This window comes from Xenopus laevis, chromosome 3L, assembly GCF_017654675.1.
Source record: "Xenopus laevis strain J_2021 chromosome 3L, Xenopus_laevis_v10.1, whole genome shotgun sequence".
In the NCBI taxonomy this organism is placed as follows: domain Eukaryota; kingdom Metazoa; phylum Chordata; class Amphibia; order Anura; family Pipidae; genus Xenopus; species Xenopus laevis.
Genome location: NC_054375.1, coordinates 56,941,597 through 56,964,164, shown reverse-complemented (window position 1 = coordinate 56,964,164; position 22,568 = coordinate 56,941,597). Strand labels below are relative to the sequence as shown.

At 36.2% G+C, this 22,568-nt stretch overlaps 1 protein-coding gene across 1 annotated transcript in view; it reads right to left on the bottom strand.

Annotated features, from left to right (window-relative positions):
* LOC121401483 overlaps positions 1 to 22,568 on the bottom strand; it is a 93,925-nt gene that overhangs the window by 21,416 nt on the left and 49,941 nt on the right. Inside the window, exons 8-10 of the mRNA XM_041586275.1 lie at positions 16,568 to 16,638; positions 13,764 to 13,874; positions 7,362 to 7,459 (exon numbers count right to left, since the gene is read on the bottom strand). Coding sequence (XP_041442209.1) covers positions 7,362 to 7,459; positions 13,764 to 13,874; positions 16,568 to 16,638 — 280 coding nt within the window. The remainder of the gene's footprint in view (positions 1 to 7,361; positions 7,460 to 13,763; positions 13,875 to 16,567; positions 16,639 to 22,568) is intronic.

The window sequence follows — 22,568 nt, the reverse complement described above, 5'->3', positions numbered from 1 at the left end:
CTGGGACACCAGGGGCCCACCCAACAACCTTTGACCAGGGACCCACCAATTAATCTTAGACCAGGGGCTCACTCTTAGTACTATTTTTCTTCCTCTCCTTACTCAACCTCTATCTTCCTAGATTCTTTTCTTTACATACTATACAAATGTTTAGCAGCATGAGGGCCCACTGAAACCTGGGCCCACCAGGACTTTTCCTGGTATCCGTGTGGGCCAGTCCGACACTGCTTGCGTGGTGTGTCTCCAGAAAGGTATAATTTCAATTATTGATGATATTTATGGAAATGATATTATGACTGATGCTTATTCAGATTAACAAACATTTGGACTTTGTCTGCAAGATATTCCTTTTCCCCGTAGCAGATGCTTGTAGCTATATGAGAGGAAAGGTGAAAGGAATTGTAGGGAATTTAGCACCGTACATGGAAAGTTATTGTCACGAATGGCTCCCTCAGTTCAGAACAAGTGCTAGGCTCCCAGTCAAGGCTCAATCTTCTGCCTTTAGCAACCGCCTTTGGAGCCCTCAGCTACTAAAATGCCGCCAGGTTTTAATTTGAGAGGAGCAAAGCAAGTGTTCTGGACAAGCAAAGGGGCACGATCATTACCAAGTATTTAGGACGGAAGGCAATACCAACTTCTCAAGGTCGGTTCAGGCAGAGTTCAAGAATAGTCAGGCAGGCAGAGGTCAGTATAGGCAGTGTTCAAGCAAAGTCAGATAGGCAGGGATCAAAACCGGAGGATATCAGACAGATAAGCTCAACCAGGAACTAAAAAAACGGGCCCCTTTAAATATTCAAACTTTTGCACCGAAAACGTCATATGTTCAGCGCATAAAGCCCAGAAGTGTGCGCCACTCGTGCCATAGGAACCTTAGCTCTTGGATGGACTGGTTTGTCTCGGCAGGTGTCCCCGCTGTCCCCACCAGGGTGAGTCTTCACAGTTATTTGCTCAAAACGGCAGCAATTTTTGTTATGCAGAAAAAGAAATGCAGTTAGCATTATTATTCATTATTATGTCATTATTATCTGCCCTTGTCTTCCACATTAATTGATGGATCAATTTGGTGATGTTTGCCTTTTCTAATTTGAATCAAATTCGATTTGAATTATCTGGGTTGATTAAATTCATCCAAGCTGAGAAAATTCGATTTTATTAATAAATTTCGATTGGTCAAACTTCAAGTTGATGGGAGTTTATGGGAGTTCTAAAAACTCACATGAATTTCAAATTTGAACCTTGATAAATGTGCATCCTAAAGGTATGGTTCACCTTTAAGTTAACTTTTAGTATGCTATAGATTCGCTAATTCTAAGAAACTTTTCAATTGGCCTTAATTTTTTTCTTTTTGATAGCTTTTGAATTATTTTCCTTCTTCTTCTGACTCGTCCAGCTTTCATATGTGGGTCACTGAACCCATCTAAAAAACAAATTCTCTGTAAGGCTGCACATTTACTGTTATTGCTCGTTTTTCTTGCTCATCTTTCTTTTCAGACCCTCTCCTATTCATAGTCCAGTCTCTTATTCATATCAATGCATGGTTGCTAGGGTAATTTGGACCTTAGCAACTGGATTCCTGAAACTGCAAACTGGAGAGCTGCTGAATAAAAAGCTAAATAAGTCAAAAAGCACAAATTATGAAAAATGAAATTTAATCTCAAATGGTCTCAGAATATCACTCTCTATTTCACACTAAGGGGTTTATTTATCAAAGGCCAAATTTATCTCAATATTTTCTGCTACAAATTTAGATCAAATCCGCTTGGTTTTTTACGCTTATTTATTGTTACATTTTCTCAAAAATATTTTATGGATTTTTCATCCGTTTTCTTCGGATTTTTCACTCGAAAACTCCAACTTTTGCCTGAAAACTTCGGGGTATTGCACGAAACCCAGCACACATCAAAAAATCATTGGGACTTCTCCCATTGACTTATATACAACCTCGACAGGTCCGAGATGCCGGATTTTGTGATTCAGACTTTTCCATCCTCGGGGTTTAATAAATTAAGAAAAATTCCTGATTTTTGAAAAGTCAAATTTTATACTAAAAAAAAATAACAAATTTTTTGTGTTTTTTTGCACTCAGAGTTTAGTAAATAACCCCCTAAAAGTTAAGGTAAACAACCTTTTTAAAGTCACATTCATTTCAGATAGGCTGTACTTAGAAGAAATTGTGGCTACATTTGACTGTCTCTTTAAAAAAAATCAGCGCTCATACATACATGCATTATAGTTTACTATAAATCCTTAATTATCTGAAGGCCATTGAACATTTTAATCATTAGCTTTTATGGCATAGAGAATGACGGTGCTACACAAAGCAAACTCTTATCATGCGGTATCTTTCATGTTTATTTCTCTGTCCACGAGCCTTGATTTCTGCACAGTCTTCTTACAGAGAGAGTCTAATTAATGTTTAAATCTTGCTAAATCATGCAAATAATAGCTGGCTTTTAAGTTTGCTTTCTTGGCCTGAGATCCAGCACACTCGCTTCTCCCTCGAGTAATGTTTAACACAATAAGGATGCAATAAACAAGGGAAAAATCAGAGCATTAATTATAATCAATGAGATGCTGTTTGTAACAGATTGAAAGAGATGTTATAAAAGTGAACGATGGACGGAGTAAAGATAGGCAATCAGGAATAATTGAAGTTTCATGCTGCTGAGTCTAGAGGAAGGTGTGCCGGCACATAGCAGAAGTGCTCCTAGATGAGAAAGTTCTTATCTTTATTAGAAAATCTCAGTGGCACACCTTCATATATTACAGAGGCTACACGTGGCAGGCACACACTGCTTTGCTATCTTATCACTGGAGAGCTAAACCTGACAATGCTAAAGCTTCAGAACAACCAAGTTTATAGAGTTGGGACATAGATTGTAGGCAGACTCTAACAGCAAGCAATAGGAACCTCTCAATCTACAACTATATTCAGTCAGCTGCAAAAATAAAAAAAATGAAAGCCAAAAAAAAAAAGTTGTTGCCATAAATTCATACTTAGTCTGGTGGAACCACATACCTTGAGCTAGGCACCTTTAGGTGGGTGCTGTAGGCTTCCTCTGATTGGTCAGAGACATTAGGGGGGTGGATTATATTAATTCAAATCAGCTTTTCTTATACAGTATGGGACCTGTTGTACAGAATGCTCGGGACCTGGGGCTTTCCGGATAAAGGATCTTTCCATAATTTGGATCTTTATACCTTAAGTCTGCTAGAAAATCATGTAAACATTAAATAAGCTCAATAGGCTGGTTTTGCTTCCAACAAGGATTAATTATATCTTAGTTTGGATCAAATAACTGCTTTATTATTACAGAGAAAAAGCAGATCATTTAAAAAAAATTAGATTATTTGAATACATTTTTTTTAAGATAATTTGAATAAAAAATAAATCTAAATAAAATAAATAAGGTCTATGGGAGACTGCCTTTCCACAAAATCAGAGCTTTCTGGATAATGGGCGTCCGGATAACAGATGCCATACCTGTATATCAAATCCAAAATTCTATTCAACTTTGAGTTTGTGCCTTATGCCTATGTGTTTTCATTGCCATAGTCCTTAATGGAGGACCACAGTATGCATACCTGATGATAGCCCATTCCCATACACTATTTATAGCAGGCGACAAAGTGCAAATTGGGCATGCTTACTCAGCACCTTTAATAAAAATCATAATTTTTTTTTGTATTAAGTAAATTTGACATTATATATTTATCAAACTGTGTAACAAAGCAGAATCAGAGTACACCAAAAATCACCACTTTACCTCCATGCTACACTGTGTAAAATGATATAGGTTTTTTTACAAGCACTGACATGAATCTAAAATTGTGTAATATTTTGGTGTAAAAGGCTGTAAAAACTGTTGTTAGGCTTTTTACCCTTCCCCATCTACCTTTGAACATAATCTTCTCCCTGCTCTAAGCAGCAAGCTTTGAGCAAATCATTACCAGGGTCTTCTCAGTGGACTGGTAATTAGTTTGATCAGCTTCTCTGATGTTCTGCAGGACAATAAGTTACAGGAAGTGCTAAAATTAAACCATCTTGGAAGTATTAAAATTAAATCGACTTCATATTCTTGTTAAGTGCCACAAATGACAAAAAGTCTTAGATACATCTGTGGGTTCTGGCAAATGCCAGAGGGGATGTTGTAAGATGCCATAGACAGTTACTATTTCTGGTGCTGGTGGGGGATGTTTGGGCCTCTTGAAATGCCAGGACCTATTTTGATTCTCAGTCCAGACCTAGATTACATCAGCTCTGAGGTTGTATAATAAAGGGTTGCACTTTTGTGGAGTAAATCAAACTCTGCAGAATTATTATCATTTAAATTTACCATGGATTCTGCTTGTTGATTTCAGAAATGGTGATATTCCTATTGTGTAAGAAGAATAACAGAAATTGATAAAGAGTACATTTATTTTGCTCCTTTTTATACAATTTTTGTGGTTTAAAGCATTTTACACAGTTTAATAAATAAGCCCATAGATGTTGTTTCAGTTGATGATTTTCCAGTTTATAAATGTCTACTGGGTGCAAGTACTAGTGCACTAAGGGTAGCAATATTATAAAGCCTCCATTGCAAAGTGCAGGGCACTGTGTTCATCAGCACTGTATTCATTGCCCCCTGTCCCTAAAAAAGTTGGTGATAAATAGGGCCTTTACTTAGCCTTTAAATTTATTAAAACAATACATTTTCATTCTTGTGAAAATAAAAGGATTTCAATTATACATAAATACAGAGGGTGCTGTAAATTAGCTAGCTAACTAACATGCTGAACTACAGTTTACTTACTAAAAGGATAATAAACGGCACACATCAATTACCATGTAGAAAAATAGCTCCATAATGCAAATGGTAATCATCGTGCTGGAATGGCATTTCATGTAGCTTACAACATTCATTTGCACTAAGGCAACATTTCTCCACTGTCTGCTGATTATACACCATATGGTGAGAGAAGAACAGATGGACAGAGTCTCACAGCAAACATAATGGGGACTTTTTGCTTTGTGTGCCTGACCCACTGGGCCAACGCTAACAAGTTCTCCTGAGCGGCTTGTAAGACTCTGATCCTTGCATTCAGCATCAGCGTGGGGCTTGTGAATGTTAAAAGTTAGTAAAAACCCTGCAGAATGACAATGTAGCAGACAGATTGCTGAGAAGCTCACTTTGCTAATTGTCTACATAAAGCTATAATTAGAATATTAGAGTCCTCTGGTTTCTGAAGGTTGCTGAAACCTATAAAATTGAATCACTAGTGTATGTGAGTGTATTTCTCTTGCAAGATGAATGTCACCTGTTTCTATGTCACTCCTTTATAATGCAATGAGATAATTTTAATGATGAAAGCTTGTACAGGTATGGGATCCGTTATCCGGAAACCCACTATCCAGAAAGATTCCATACCTGTATTAGGTAATAAAATTCAATCTTCATGAAATGCAAGGGGTAGAAAAATAAATGTATTAAGAAAAATAACTGTGTTACGATATCAACTATCCTCATTCATGAATTATGCTTTTTCCTCCTACTCCCATCTGTTATTTTTGGAAGGTATTCTCATTTAATCCAGGATTTGATTTTCAAACTTTAGGGGCAGATTTAATTAAATGCAAACTGAAGAATGCCAAAAGATTCCCAAAATTTCACATTTTCCCCCGTTATTAACACTTTCCTGGAAGTCAGAAATTAATTTTTACTAACAGAGACATTTATCAGAGCAGATCAGCATGTCAGCAAAATAATTTAGTTCTGTTGTCTGGGTGTGATAGTTAAGTGAGAAATAGGTTAGAAAGTGCCCGTAAAAGTCTGGAATTATGTAATAAAAGACACTAAGTTTGCCCAGGAGCAATAACCCATAGCAACCAATCAGCAGGAAGCATTTACTGGTCACCTGTTTAGAAGCAAACATCTTATTGGTTTCTATGGGTTACTGAGTGCCTTTTATAACATATGATGTATTGTTTTAAATTTTACTTAAGGGCAGTTTGCAAATCTGCAAGAAAAAGTTTTGATTTGTACTAATGCAGACAATAATTTGAGACTTGGAGCCAGGCCTAAACCAGTAATGTAACTAAGGAGGGTCAGCCCGTGTGCAGGCAATGCGGTCGCACCCCCTTCACCCTCCAGTAGTTACACCCTTGACTTAGACTGTCAATCTGTAGAGTCTGGTAGATGCCAGAAGGGCTGCTGTAAGATGCCAAAGGCAGTTGATATTTATTGGGCTGGTTGAGGGCTGTTTGGTCCTCTGTGAACTTGAAATGCCAGGGCCTATTTTGAATTTCAGTTCAGACCTTCTTGGAACTGCTGATTATTATTTTGCAAGTGGTAGCTAATAAAGAGGGTTGTTCAACTACCAAGCTATGTGAGTTTAATGCTCAGGACAACTGAAGGCAATAATTAGTTATCATATGATTTTTCTCATATTTTATTATGCAAATTATGTGTCCAGTTTTATTCCAAATACAACAAATCTTTATTGGAGGATTCCTTACTTATGAAAATGATGGATTTGGTGAAGTCTAATATCATAAAAAACATAGCATTAGCATGTCATGCTCAAGATATGCTACACACACAGTAGAACCCCCATTTTACTTTTTTCAGGAGGCCAGAAAAAAAAATTGTGTAAAATCAGGGCAATGTATTTTTCATAATATATACTATAACTGTACAACTACCAAGTCCCCAAAAATTTAAAACTCTGGGGCAAGTGATGACAAACTATTTAACAAGAATCTTAAATGGGGTGACAGAGAAGAGATTGCAGTTGTACCAGGCTGTAATGAGAGCCCAATACACTGCAGTCACTTTCCTATTTCTACATTACTTTTCACTCTTTTTTATTGTGATTCTGCTCCTTGACAAAGACCTACATGCAAGACTTAATGAAAATGCCCCCAGCATAATAAGATTGTTCTATGTCTCTGTGTATTTAAAGGTCAATACATCAGTGCATAGGAGTGACAGCAGATCACATGGTTGTTATCAATGTATAATTCTGAGAAACAGGATTATTGATTCTTACCTACAATATCCTTATGTGACTTATTTAAATATAGCTACTTCATTTTTCCTGCACCATGTGAAGATAATATTTAATAAGAACTCTTAATTCCTCTGTATTTCTGGGTAAACTCTTTTTGGCTGCCTAACGTAATTAATTCTGTGGATGAGTTTGATTAATCTTGCATTAAGAGAGACAGCTTTTCTTCCCAAAGAAGGGACACTCATCACTGGAGGGCCATCCAAGTCTGTTAATGACTCCTTCTAGTGATGAAGCCGTTTGCACCCTGTTTAATTCTTTTGTCATCAATGAGTTAAAATTCATGAGCGTCCGCGTCTTTGAATACTTACTCTAGTGCTGCTATTTTCTGCGCCAAGCTAGCCATCACAGCAAAGAGTCGTAGGTCTGTTAGGCCATCTGTTACATAATAGTCCACAATCTCTAAAATCTGGGGAGAAAAAAAAGAAGGGATGGACAGAGCAGCAATGAGGAAAGATACAAAAAGAGAGCAGATTGTTGCTGTGCTTGGAGGGAAGCATAATAAGCCCTGATTGCTGCAAACTCAAGCTACATTAGCATAGCATGCAAAACAATGAAATCATCCCAACAGCAAAATAATGAAAATAAACTGTGTATGGGTTGAGGTCATTAATTGATTTTGGTGGCCTATGTGTGAACTTAGTGGGGATTTGGAGGATAAGTAACTGTATCCGGTTTATTTTCATCATACTTTTTATTCAATTAAGGTGCTGGTTTATGGCTATTATATTGTGGATTAGTCCCTTTCCAGGGATTTACAAGAGGTGTTAATGGAGGAAAGGCAAGACTAAATATTGTGATTGCACTTATTTTTGTAAAAAAAAAACCCAAATAAAACAAACCTCCCCCCAAAATAAAAAAATGTTATGGGGGTAGTAAATATACTATTCTTGAAAACTAATTTGACTTCATTGCCTTAACTATTCTATAGTGGAAAAGCATCACTATATTTTTATGGTTTAAAAGATGCAGCGTCCGTTCATTGGTAATTTATTTCCTACTACTGTATATAGTATAGCAAAGATTTTTGACATTTTGGTTTCAAGTACAACCCTTCACTTTGTGGTTATACACAGTAGGTCAGTTCCCTTTCCTAACTACAGTCACTAACTTCCCATGTGACAGCCACTACTATTAGAAATTAGGGGAATGTTTGGAAATACAGAGGGCAAGTAATGCATCAATGCTCGAACACCTTAAAAGAAAAATTGGTATCTTTCAACTGGCAATTCTGCAAAATAAGACGGGCTAGAATGCTGCAACATAGTCAATTAACCGCCGACCCACTGTGAAGAACCTCCTTACCAAAGCATACACAACTTGGCAAATGTAAACAATTTCAAAAATGAATTGCAAAAGTGTTGAGAAGAGCATATTTATTTGAGCATATCTCTTTAAGATATGCTCAAGGTATAGATATGCTCACGGTATAAATCGGGATGTTGTGCTTTAAATTTTGTTTTAAAGTTGTTATAGGCATTGCAACATGTTTTTAAATTTTTTTAAAATATATTTTAACCAATTTTCAACAATAGGATAATAGAAGTAAAAAACACAGCTAGACAGTCAAAACAAATGTTACACCATAAAGACAAAGATAGATAATGATATTACTCTACACAAGAATTTACAGTACTCAGTAAAAGACTACAGTATGTCAGCCCTTTATTAGAAGAAAGAAAATAATAACATACAGTATATATACAGTTATATGTGTAGTAGTGCAGTAAAGGGCATGAAAAAGGCACAATACAGATAATTTTTTGGCATAACATATACCCCTGTATATACAGTATGGGAATAATGGAGATATACTTTTTGCTGTTCCTTTCCTCCGTGTATCTCTGTTTTAGATGCTGTCTTGCCTAACAATAGCCACTTTAATTACTTTCTCCCTTTAATTTTCTTTATTGTTTCCTAAACCCCAGGGACTAGCACCACTCAATGTGGATATTAGAAGTCACCACAGTCTAAAAACACTCAGCCCTTGGCCTTGTGCTTTTATATGGTAATGGAACTCCTCTGTAACTTATAATGTCCTTATATTTTACAAGAGGGGTTATTATATTCACTATATTCTGATTTGTTACTTATGGCTGCCACTTTTCATTACATACAATATATTATAACATGCACTTATTGCACTGATCTTTTATTTGAAAGCAAACATCTCTTATGCCTGTTATGGGTTCATATACCAAGACCCCTATATATGATTCTGCACTAGCTTTGTTATTACATGGTTATATAAGAAAGTTTCAGTAGAAGAAAAGCAACAAAGCAGCACCAACTGGCAAAATATCACAGGGGAGGTGCTTGTCATCAATAACGATCTATTCTCTCCTAACCTAGTATCAGTTGAAGGTAAAATAAATAGAACATAGGGCAAATTTATATTCTGGATATTTTTCATCCTTAAATCAACACATACGATAAGTTATATGCATTAGTAAATTGCATTGGAAGGGCTGACAAATGCCAAAGGGCAAGTTTATGCATGCAGCTAATAACAGTATATCCCAAATGTTTTCAGTCTTTCAGAGAAGGAAGAGTTTGCACCACTTAAACCCTTTATGTTTGATTAAACCACTGTCAAAATTGAGATGTAAGAGCATATTTTAATCTCCCACCTCCACGTTTTTCCTACTATTTCAGCTTTCATTACAAGCAATTGTCTTCTTGCATGAAAGTCTGCTAAGAACTTTCACATCAACTTTGCACGAGGCACTTTAAAATACTATTATAACCAGTATTATGTTAAGGATAATTATAGGTCCTTTCATATTCCTTGCTCTCAATACATTCATTCCTTGGAGGGAAAAAAACTGTGTTTGTGACCTACAATGCTTTATATCGCAAACACAAAAATCTTTTTTTTTTTCATCCAGTTGCCTTTGTGTTTTAAGTACTGAATATAAACCCACAGAAACCAGGTTCTTGTCTTCAGGATCTTTCCAAGTAGAAAGTCTTCCTATAACAGTGTAGATGGCTGTATGTGTATTCTTCTGGGTACCCCTATCCTTTCTCTGTTTTCCCTTTGAAAACTTTGTGTAGGTTTTTTGACATTTTTTTTTAATGTGCAAAACAAAACAGGGAGTTAGCGAATAAAAGGAATGTTTGATGGAGGCACACGTTCAAGCTAAGCAAAAGAAAACCCTTGGCTACCTTTGTGGTTTTACAATTCATTAGAAAAAGAAACCACCGACAGAGTAAACACACAATACCGCAAACAACAAAGGCCTATACTGATTCATGTTTATTATTATTTTACAGGAAGGGCATTCATTAAATAAGGTCAAAGACTACAGGGTAATACGCTCTTTTTAAAGTCTGATTGAGAGATGGCTTACAATAATGCTGACAGATGGACAAAATGGTACTGATAGAGTCAATAAAAAGGGGAACAACAATAGCAAACATTATTGAATTGCTGTGTCTTAATAGAAATATGAATAGTGGACTATGGAATAAAAGTTGGCTCTATGATATAGTGCTACTGCCTCCCAACTGGTTCATCTATTAGATTAGTATACTAGAATGAAGCCAGCTTGTGGTAATATGATATCTGTTTGATGTTGAATTACAATTCAGCCTTTGCCACTGCAGGATAATTAAGAATTAAGATACCACAAGGATTGCTTTACATGCCTATTATTGCGCACATTGGGTGCTTTTGGCTTTTTGCCACCATGTACCAAATGAAGAGTACAAATGGAGAGATGTGTTGACTGTGCTTGTTTGAATGCAGACACTCAACTATAATAACTAAAGGCTGTAATAAATGCTTAAGAGGCCTGCAAGGGGAAATTCACAATTATTATAGGTTCCCTGGACAGGAAACAACTTAAATGTACAAATCGCACCACTAGTCCTCTATTTGTATTCTTAAAGGGATTATTCACCTTTGATTTCACTTTTAGTATGATGTAGAGAACGATATTTTGCAATTGGTTTTCATTTTTTATTATTTGTAGTATTTGAGTTATTTAGCTTTTTATTCAGCAACTTTCCATTTTGCAATTCCAGCAATATGGTTGCTAGGGTCCAATTTACCCTAACAACCATGCACTGATTTAAATAAGAGACTGGAATAAGAATAGGAGAGAGCCTGAATAAAAAGATGAGTAATAGAAAGTAGCAACAACAATAAATATATAGCCTTACAGAGCATTTGTAAGGCATTGTGACCACCATGTGAAAGCTGGAAAGAGTCAGTAGAAAAAAAAACTATAAAAAAACAAATAATGAATAGTTGCTTAAAATTTACCTTTCTATAACATACTAAAAGCTAACTTGAAAGTGTACCACCCTTTAATGTATTGTAAAAAATTAATTGCATAGTGCATATAAGCATGACTATATAGAGGTAATACAAGTCACAAGTTTACTCTAAGTAGGTTAAACAATTAAAGCCATAAATCAAAAATATCTTCTTCTAAATACAGTAGTTTAGTGGGACCTCAAGATAACTGCCTATCATTTTTCTCCAGGGAGGAGGACTTATGTGTGCTGTGAATGGTACTTCTTGTGTGAATGGGAATGGTGATAATGATGCCTCTTAGAGTTCACTGCCAGGTTAAGGTCAGTACAATATCGACTGTGTGCAACCTGACACACAAGCAATCTCTAGTCAATGTGTGCCAATGCAAAGTAGAGCTGATGTGTTCCCCCAGGAATATGATTGATGGGAATGCTTATTGCCTAACTTATATAGAAGGGAACTATCTTAATCAATAAGAAAAGGGCAAGATGCAAATAGAAAATATTTCTCTCTCACAGCAATCCATCTTTCTATGTGCAAAGTCGGTTATTTTATAAGATATTTAGCGCTAATACATTGTCTATTCACACACCAATGTACTTAATCTAAATGTCAATCAAAAGCTAACTGACTCCTGAACATAGATAGACATTGCTAAAAGGTAGCTTGAATATTTGACAAATGTTACAGTTGAGACTTGTGATTGATAAAATTAAGAACGTAATTATTTGCATAAGCTCATATTTATTTTCGTGAGAGTTTTGTGATACATGCAACTTACATCTCAGTCTCCATTGGGAACTTACCTTACTCAAGGTATGTATACATGAATATATATATATATATATATATATATATATATAAAACAGTTCTGTTTGGTGCACTCGCAACACATATTCAGCTGCCTTTGTTATAAATATACCATCGAAAAAAAAGGCACTCTTGTATAGTGGTAGAAAAAAAGTTATTTATTTACTCAACATTTCTGCCCCTCACTCTGGCCTATATATATATATATATATATAAAACATAAAACAAAAAAATATCCCAAAACTCTATAATAAAGTTAAAAAGCTAGTTTTTATTTAAGATTAGGTTAAAAAAATAGGCATGCAGACCAACTGTTATTCTGCCTTACACGTTTCATACCCTCTGGTACTTAATCATAGGCATTAATGATACCCAGTTCGACACCAATATTTAAACCCAAAGAGATCCCTCCCTTTACATTTTGAAACCAATCACAAATTGCCACATAACACTCACATGTCAGAGCAGCGTTATACAAATGCATTGTTAAGGTTTTTCAGTATGCCTAGATTCAGCACAAATAATAAAAAAACAAAAATATATTTCAGAATTCTCAAAAAAGTATATAAATGTGCCCTGATTAAAACATTTAAAATGAAAAGTACCATAAAAGAAGTATACATCAGGGTAAATGTTCCACTAATATTTCTCAAAAAAGTTCAATCTTCTCAAACATTTTTTCTTTATATGTAGACCTAGTACTTGAAGTTTTTATGAGCATATAGTTAAATGTCTGTGCCTTATGTAAGTAAGTTAAGTAAAAGATGTCACGTAAAATTTGTAATTAAGACCAAGTGGTAAGCGAGTATGTAAATAAAAAAAACAAAATACCTCCATTTTTGCTAAATGGCCCACCAAATCACCTTCTCTAACTCCTATCCTCATTCTTCTAAATCCCTTGTACAGAGAAAAAAGATATATCACTTGCATTAGACTGTGCAAAATGTCTAGTTATATTACTCTTCTCAACAGCTTTTGGACTTATCAAATGTGATGCGGATCCAACTGAATCTACTACTGGCATGATATACTATATAAAGGCATACACAATGGAACAAAAAGGCAATGCATTGATGAAAGGAAATATTTCAAAAATGCCTTTTCTATACTCTTTTTTTGTTATAAAAAATATTTTCCAACCGTGCTGATTCACTGAACACATCCACACTTAACTACCTGAATCATGTTATGAAAATAAAAGCCTCTGACAGAAGTATTAAATAACCATGGTTTTATAACGAAATTAGATCCGAGGCCTGATGTCTACATCTTCAAGGCCAAAACAATACTGGGCTCCAAACAGTAAGGCAGACTTCTTTTTTCGCTTAGGGAGAGGGCAGTGGCTATTTTGAAGAACTGTGTGACAGTGAATGCAAAAGTTTCCATTTCTCTTTGTTCATCCAATGAACTCTTTGGAAAAATGGTCACAATCAAAACCCAGTTAGTTGTGTCTATTTCTTGTAATGCACAGAATAAACAGTATAATCACAAAATAAAATGTTATTGGAAATCTGAAGAAAACTGATAAAAGTATAAACTGTGCACAAACTTCCTCTGGGTTGAAGCAATTAATAATCTCAAAAACGTCACAGGGTACCTGGGTATGGCTTTATAAAAGATATTCTAATTTTGTTGTACTTACTCTGTACACGTATAGTTCTTCAGCATCGCTTAAGGCTCCTGGTGGAACAATTTCCTTTAAGGCCATTAGAACTTCCAGGCAGTCGAGATATCCATCTCCATCACTGTCCACCTCAGATTAAATGCATTTAAGAAATACTTTATATAGTTTAATGTTACAATGATCATGTAAATGAAAAAGAACTACTTATTTCATAAACACAGTGAGTATAAAGGGGAAAACTATTTATGCCATCAAAAAAGGCTGCAATATCAGCAACATGAAAGGGTTCGCCTTTAAGTTAACTTTTAGTATGTTATAGAATGACTAATTCTAAACAAAATTTTAATTGGTTGATATTATTTCTTTTCTGTAGTTTTTAAATTATTTGACTTTATTTCTTTCTGTTCAGCTTTCAAATGGTGGTCACTGACCGCATCTAAAATAAATGCTCTGTAAGGCTACAAATGTATTGTTATTGCTACTTTTTTATTACTCATCTTTCTATTCAGGTCCTATTTATATTCCAGTCTCTTATTCAAATCAATTCTTGGTTTCTAAGGTAATTTGGACTGCAATTGCCAACAGGAGAGCTGCTGAATAAAAATCTAAATAATAAAAAATTTAAATCAATTGCAAATTGTCTCAGACTATAAGGGTACACGAGTACACATACACGAGCGTCTTCAATGCGATTCTGGCGTATCCGATGCACTTTGCCAAAACGCTGGCATCAAGTCAAATGCGACGACAAATAAGGTAAGAAATACAAATGTCGAATCTTGTTGCAGTATCGACTGCCAGATGCAGACGCTGCGACACCATCCGACATTGTTATAGCTTACCTTATGTACCCGTGGCATCTAACCGGACGACTGCGTTTTGGCACACCGCGTCGGATCCGCCGGAATTGCGTAGTACCCTCCCTCTCTACACCATACATAAAAGTTAATTAAAAGCGGTTGTTCACCTTCCAACACTTTTTTCTGTTCAGTTGGCTTCAGATTGTTCATTAGAAATAAAACATTTTTTCAATTGCTTTCTATTTTTCTAATATTAAAGTGTAAAGTTTAATTTTCCACCTTCTTATGTCTTTCTGAAGCAGCTCTTGGAAGGGGGTCACCAACTCTGTAAACTGTTTATCTTTGTCCCTGTTGAGCAGAATCCCTGAGTTTCATCAAAAGCAGTTGTTAGAATTGATACAATAGTTAATACTCCATAGATGCTGCTGAGAAATGTATTAACCAATGTAGCAAATCGTAACAGTTCAGACTCTGTCACTTAGATGCCAGACTGAAACACCAGAGACAGGAACATTAAATTTTAAACTTACATTTTGAAAAAATTGTAAAAATAAAAGTATAAATAATCTGTATTCTGGGGAACAATCTAAAAACAACTGGACGGGAAAAAAATTGGAAGGTGAACAACCCCTTTAAATGCTTTGTTTCTAGAGTGGGAGGTTGTTGGTAAGCTGAGTTTCTAGGTGCTGCCTAGAAATCCAACGATCTCTACCTGTTTTATGGAACAGGTAACTTGATGGGACGCTGAAGATTCTAACTCTATGACCATGGGGAATCTAAATGGCAAGCATTTCCCATAAATAATATTTTACTCAAAATAACTTCAAAGTTGAAGAAGTCAAGATGAATAAATATTACCCATAGATGTTGGAAGGATTCATTCCAACCACCGATTTTCAGGGCTGTGGTTGATGTTTAGTAACATTGCTTTTAAGGTTATTATTCTTAGGTAATAAATCCAGGCTGAGATTTAGTAATCTGGGCCAGAGATCTATAGTTATTCGTATATAGGTTGGACAAACTGTTCGTAAATATGAATATGATTGTGACTGTGATATTGATGGCTACTATAATGACATTAGTTCAGGGATTATTTGTATACAGCTTTGAAGTTGGCAGGGCTATAGCCAATCTGCTGGGAAAATATTTACACATATATAGCAAACATATCTCTATATGCAGGCCCGGATTTGCGGCAAGGCCGCATAGGCCCGGGCCTAGGGCGGCAAAAAAATAGGGGCGGCATGCCGCCCAGCCGCACTATGGGGACGCGTGCGTCCCCATTCAATTACAGCAGCTGCGCCAGTGAAAAAACGCCGGCGCGCTGGGAAGGGGAGGTGAGGTGGGCGCTAGGACCGCGCGGCCGCCTGGTCGGACCGCGCGGCCTAGGGGCGCCGCACATTGAAATCCGGCGCTGTCTATATGAAATAAAGTTTACATGCCCACTTTGTCCAAAAGAACAAAATATACTGGATTATGGCATGCTGTATGAGTACACTTCGTATAGAAGCATAAATAAAGCAATCTAACACCTTGAAAATATATTTTATGAAAGCCCTCTCCACTAACAGGTCATTTTACAACCAGAAATAGGAAATTCATCGCCATTATTAAATTATAGAAGTTTATGAAAGAGCAGTTTTTCTCCCCCTCCCTTTTTGGCGGGGCTTTTGTGTATTACATTCAGACTAATCAAATTGCAGATTCCAAGCGTACTGTATTAGTCTTCCCCATTGCTTTTAATTTGTTTAATGGCCTCTTCTTTTGTGTGTGTGCTCTAAATGACTGTGCATCGCTGAGGCTCACGGCATGTAAATAAAGAATGGTTTGGGGAACAGGGCTTCGAAAGAATAAAGCGTGCCTCCTTTCTAAAGTTACATTTGATATTGGAGTAATTCATGGGCCGTGTACCACAAGCAGCGTTGCTTATTATTTCTGCTTAACCGTCTACAGACATAGGAGGAGTGATGGGGGAGGGGGGGGTAGAAAAACAAAAGAAAAGAACTCTGAATTTACACTTACCGCTTCAAAAGCCCTTTTATACTCAGCCAACTTCTCCTGGCTGAAGATGCAGTATTTTGCCAAAAAGTCGACTGAAAAATAGGACACAAAAGTATGCAGTAACCAAGAAAGGAAGCGTTTTTCTTTTTTCCCACTTGCATTTTCTTTTACATAAAGACACCCTTTTGCATTGCAAAGTTCATTATAAGGACAGCAATTCAGACTGTAGCAGGGAATTGGGTGAAATTTTGATTCAGGTTTGCAAAGAAGCCTTTTCACCTGGCTCAGGGCCCCAAGTTAAATTCAGCAGTGTAAAAGAAGATGCATTTTAGGGCAGTACGCAGAATCTGAAGGCACAATCCCTTTTCTAGAGATTTCTTTAGTTTTGCTTTTAACAAACTAGAGAAATGTGTCTAATATTTATTAAAATTTACCAAAACAGGCCGACTTCAGCTTCAACAGAAATGCCATTCCCCACATTTCAATCAGCAAGAAGAGCTCTACAAATATTCCCTATTAGAGAAATAAAGGTGCATAAAGCATTAACTGCATAGATGCATCTGCCTGTGTATGGCCAGCGCCTTAGTAAATAGACATTATATCAGTCAGACCTTCAGATGAGGAAAATAATTCAGAAAGTTTTGAAATGAGAATCTCCCTGGCAAACAATTTCTGAATAAACAACTGAAAAAAAGTTTTTAGCTTTGCAGACTATTCTCTGAAATATGTCAGAAAACGCAGAGATTTTATATCATATGGTCTAGGCAAAATTAACAGCTCTCACCTATTCTCCAGGCAATTGTTGAATGAATTATATTCATTCGCATCAAGTTTTGTTCTTTTTTATTCAATGATTATCATCATTCTTAGTAGTAGTAACAATAATAATGGCAGGTTTTTTAATGGTTTAGTATCAGAAAGTGCCATACATGGCCATATTTGTTTGATCAGTTTGCCAAGGTTCAGGCATACTGACTATCTGGACAAATATGTCAGCTTGGGGATTAGTTTCAACAGACAATACAGCTATTTGACAAGATCACAGTTGATAAACATTTCATCTACTGATGCACCTTATTGGCAGGAGCACAGTACACACCGTGAGATGACAATTTGCTCATCTCTAATATACAGTATGCCCATTTGGACAATTAGGCTGTGAGTTGATTCCTGAAAAGGTATGTGAGTATATTGTCACTCTAACACTTGAATATGTAGCCACATATTTCAGCTGACTACCCTTAACATAGGTATAATAGGAATAAGTTCTTTAGCAGAGATGCCATTAAATAGTATACATCTGTGGCCAACTTATCAAAAAATGGTAGAAGTTTTACATACATATTTTCAACACCCAAGTAAGCTCATTGAACTTAAGAAGAAACATCATATAGATAATTTCTTATTTTCTAAACCCACAATGAATTAGTATAGTGCCCTAAAGGGATGTCATTCAACTGTATAGTTATGTAATCACTTTAAAAACAAGCAGGTTAAACGTATACAATTATAATACATATACAGTTTCCATTTTGCACTGGTGCAAGGAGTATATGAACACATACAATTTTAACCTCAACTTAGTTCCATTTCACTTAATTTGCATAACTGCTTGTAAAATATTACAACAGTCAGGGCAATAGCTTACCGGTATATCTTCTTGTCTGCCTAGTTAGACTAGTATAATAAGGAAAATGCAAGGAACTAAATAAATATATAAATTACATATTTGGGTCTCTCTCAGTCTCTCAAATCTATGTTATTGGAGCCAATAAAGATTGTTGTAGGGCCTCTCTATAGCTTGAGGCATCTTGTAAGGACATAGGAGATGTCAGAATTTATATTTTTATGTTAAATCACTCTGAACCTTCATTTAAACAGTTGTGGTTTAATTATAACTTTAGATTTTTGTTACAAGATATATGAATACTTCATTCTCCATTGATATTAGTCTGTAGTAAATCCTTAACTAGCCACTCCCTAATGGTTATCTGTAGTCTATAGCTTCTGTAAGCTTATGATAATTCTTGGTGTGTCACAGTTTGACATCTTCCAAGTGAGACAGGTGATCCTTGTTTTTGTATCATATTGCATCTAACGTCTTCCTTAAGGGGTGATTCCACATAGGTTTAGAGTAAGATGTTAAGTTACATAAAATTCCATGACTCTGTAGGTTCTAAGAATAGAATTATGTAGGTCTAGGAGCATTAGCAGTCATTGAGGGAACCTTAATATTGGTGTTGGGAACAGTGGAGAGTGAGAAAGTGGATGAATATTTCCAGTTAGCCCCAGGTGGCAAGATACAAATGTACGTTTCTTTGATATTTTCCATATTAAATAGAAAATGCCTAGAACATAGGGGTATACTGTATTTATCAACGAATGAAGTTAGAGATCGCCACAGTCCAGAGTGAAATTTTTGCCACTCTCTATTTATTTTTATGGGATTTTGAAAGGCATATTTATCAAAGGATGAACTTTCGCTTTTACCCGTTGATAAACAATCTTTTAAAAATCCCATAGAAATGAATGGAGACTGGCGGAATTTCACTCTAGAGGACTGTGGCAATGTCTAAATTCACTTTTTGATAAATATACCCCATAGTCTTCTATCATTCTTTCCTGCAAAAGATTGATAGGGTGTGGCCTTCAGCAGCATGGCTATTCTGCTTCATATCATAAAATAGTCCCTACTAAAACTTCTTGTTTCTCAAGGCTGGGCTCCACCATTACCTTGTGATCACTGTTGTTTTTTTTTTTTTATTTGAAGAAGCATAGTTTACATTTATGGGCGTCAGCATACATATAAAAGGAAGGGAAGAAATGCTAAGGGTTTTCAATGTGTCAGATCTTCAAAGCATTGTGTTGCAATACTCAATACTTTCCATTTTTGATCTTTAGATCTATGAAGATGCCGACAGATCAACACAGAGCATGCTGTGTGACCGCAATTCTGGTAAAAGTCTGCTAGGCCATATCTTTGGTGATTAACATAACAAATAGGAGAACCTCCTCACCTTGTAAAAACTGTATGAAGGGTTTTTCCTCAGCCAACTCCTGTATCCATTTTAAAGTGAAAACATACACTACTTCCCAGTCATGCAGCCCCTCCATCTCCTTGTTCCATTGAGAAGTGATGGATTCTGAGATGGATTCTAAGTCTCTCTTGTTTCTAGTGAATCTGTGCACCATCACTATGAATAGCAGACACACTTCAAGTTCCAGAATCCAGCACTTCACATGAAACAAGGTTAGGGAGCATTTGAATCAGTCTGTAAGAGTCTGATGGAAAACTGGCCCCAGTGAGCACACAGTCAGCTTACCATTCTGTGAAATTATGTATATCTATGTAAACAAATATATTAAAATGTTGGCAGCTTTTATAAAATAACTCCATAACTCCAACTGAGCTCATATAAAAAAGGGGGTATTTTTCCTTTTAATAAATAAATCACTCTTGTTTCTGTTGATTGACATAGGAGCTGGATGAATAGAGATGCCCTTTACAGAAGGAGCTGAACCTGGTAGGCACAACATTTTATCCAAATCATTTTCATCCGAAAAAGAATGTGCCATACAAAATTGTTTTTTGTTATCCAGAACAGGTTAGATGTTGACCTGCCATCTCAAGATTGGAATATTAAATGTCCATGCTGATGAGCACTCTCAAGACAGAAAGACAGAGTAAGCAGCCTATTTTCCCTATGGGCTCAAAATAATGCCCTCTTCATTCAGCTTTGCATTCAACTTTGGGCCTTACATAGAATCCTGTTGACCAAAGATCCCACTGGGCTGTAAACGTGGACTGATGGGTCAGACTGGTGGCTATGAAATTTGGTTATTGACTCAAAAGATGAATTTTGGAAAATGCTTGGATTTCCAAAGTCGCAAAAGATTCTTCAAGATCAGGCTGATCTTAACCTGGATATCTGCCGTTAGAATAAATTGGCAGCTGTCTTTCTGCTTAAACAGGGAGGATTACTAAATGGCCACTTGACTTGAGACAGACCGACAGCAGACAGTACATTAAATCAAATTCTCTATGCTATATTACTGTGCTTGCCAGCTTATTGTATTTACAGCTCTTCTACCGCCAATAAAAGAATCTACTGGTTTTCTAGCTAACAAAACACTGCTAAGTGACTATGGGATATATTTACACTTTGTTGAGATTTATTATCCGCTGTAGTATTCCATGCTGATGCATGCTCATAATCCTTTAAAATTATTATACATTTGGCATCAAGCCCACAGAAATGCAGGTTAGAATTCTGCATTTGAGAGTATAATTCAAACCATAATTTAATTTGCAGGTGTCACTTTATATCTTGCCATCTTGCCAGCACTATAACATTGACACTACATGTTTCCTAAACTTAATCACAGCTTCTGATTTGTCACAAACTATTAGTGCCAAAATGTAAATGCTGAAAAGAAAGACTACATTTCAGTCTGCCAAGGAAATGAGGTGCTTTGAAGCAGGTGCCTCAGAAACCTGGTACGATAACTAAAGGTGTCAAGAAGTTTGCTGTGTAACATGAGTATGTGGCTTGCAGGTGCAGGGGATCATAGCAGACATGACAATAAATAAATAAACTACAAAGGATAGAAGTCCACAAAGTTTTTTTTTGTACATGTAGAAAGTAGATAGTGAACCTAATAGGGAGTGAATGTAAAAAATAAATATGTTCAGTGTTTTATAGCCAGATGTGAAAACTTTTTAATAAACTTAAAGGGGAAACCAAAACTTGATAAGGAGGCCCACATAACACAGACACCCCTAGTATACCCATCACAATTACCTGTTTCTTCAAAAAGTATGAATAAATGCCATTTTCTATGCTGAAATCCAGCTAGTTAACAGTTCTTCTCTTTCTGCATCATTTGAAATCCTGGCAGGGAAGGAGGGACTAAACACTGATGTTCCAAATTGTAAAAACTTCTCCACAGTTTACAGACAGCATGCAGGAACTACATAACCCACAATGCATTGCACTATGATGTTCCGTTCCTTATTGAAATCATGTGTGCAGGGAATTGTGGGGTTTGGAGGATGCAGGCTAAGGACATATGGCTGTTGATACAAAGTAACAGTAGTCAGCCAGCTCAGCAAAGAAGAGCAGGGGGCTAGGCTTCGGGAACTGTTCCAATCCATTAAAAATCATGAAAAGTCTGCATATTTTTTAATTGATGTATATTGCAAAGTTGCTTAAAATTATGTTTAATTTTCAAAAAGCTCAAGTTATGTTTGTGTGGAGTTCCCCTTTAAAGAGGACCTGTCATCCAGACATAAAAAACTGTATAATAAAAGTCCTTTTCAAATTAAACATGAAATCCAAATTCTATTTTTTATTAAAGCATTCGCAGCTGTTGTAAACACTTTTAAGAATCTCAACTGTCAATCAAATATTGCCTGCACCTCCTCTATACCTTAGGAATAAAGGCGGGGCAAGCAGTTACTTTCACTTTCCATTCAGCACTCCCTAGATGTCACTGCACTCCCCACATTTCCTCCATTCTCTTAACCATTTAATTGTGTAGCCAGGGCATGGGGATGGACATCAGGTCCCCCATTCTGGTGTACAAACAAGATTCTGAGATGATGCAAGGCTTGTCATAAAAATAGTGTCCACAAAATAGCTCCTACCTATTTGCTATAAGTAGGACATCCCAGACTGAAGGAAACAAAATTCAAATAATTTATATAGTGTAATTAAAATTAATTTTGCTTGATTAATGTGATAAAATATGATTTGGAATCTTTTTTAGGGTTACAGGTCCCCTTTAAAAAAGCAGTTTGTGGCACTGAAAAGTATATGGTCTGTTGCACCAGAAAGAAAAAAACAGATGTAATTATTATTCGCCCCTTGTCTTGCACAACAACCAAAGGGCCAGCCCTTCCCCTGTCTATCTAAGGAGCAATCAAAGCAGTATATTTAGAATGAAATTAACAACATGGAAGCCTTTAAACCTGTATTAAAAATTGGATTGACTTAGGGCAGATTTATCAAAGGTTGAGCTG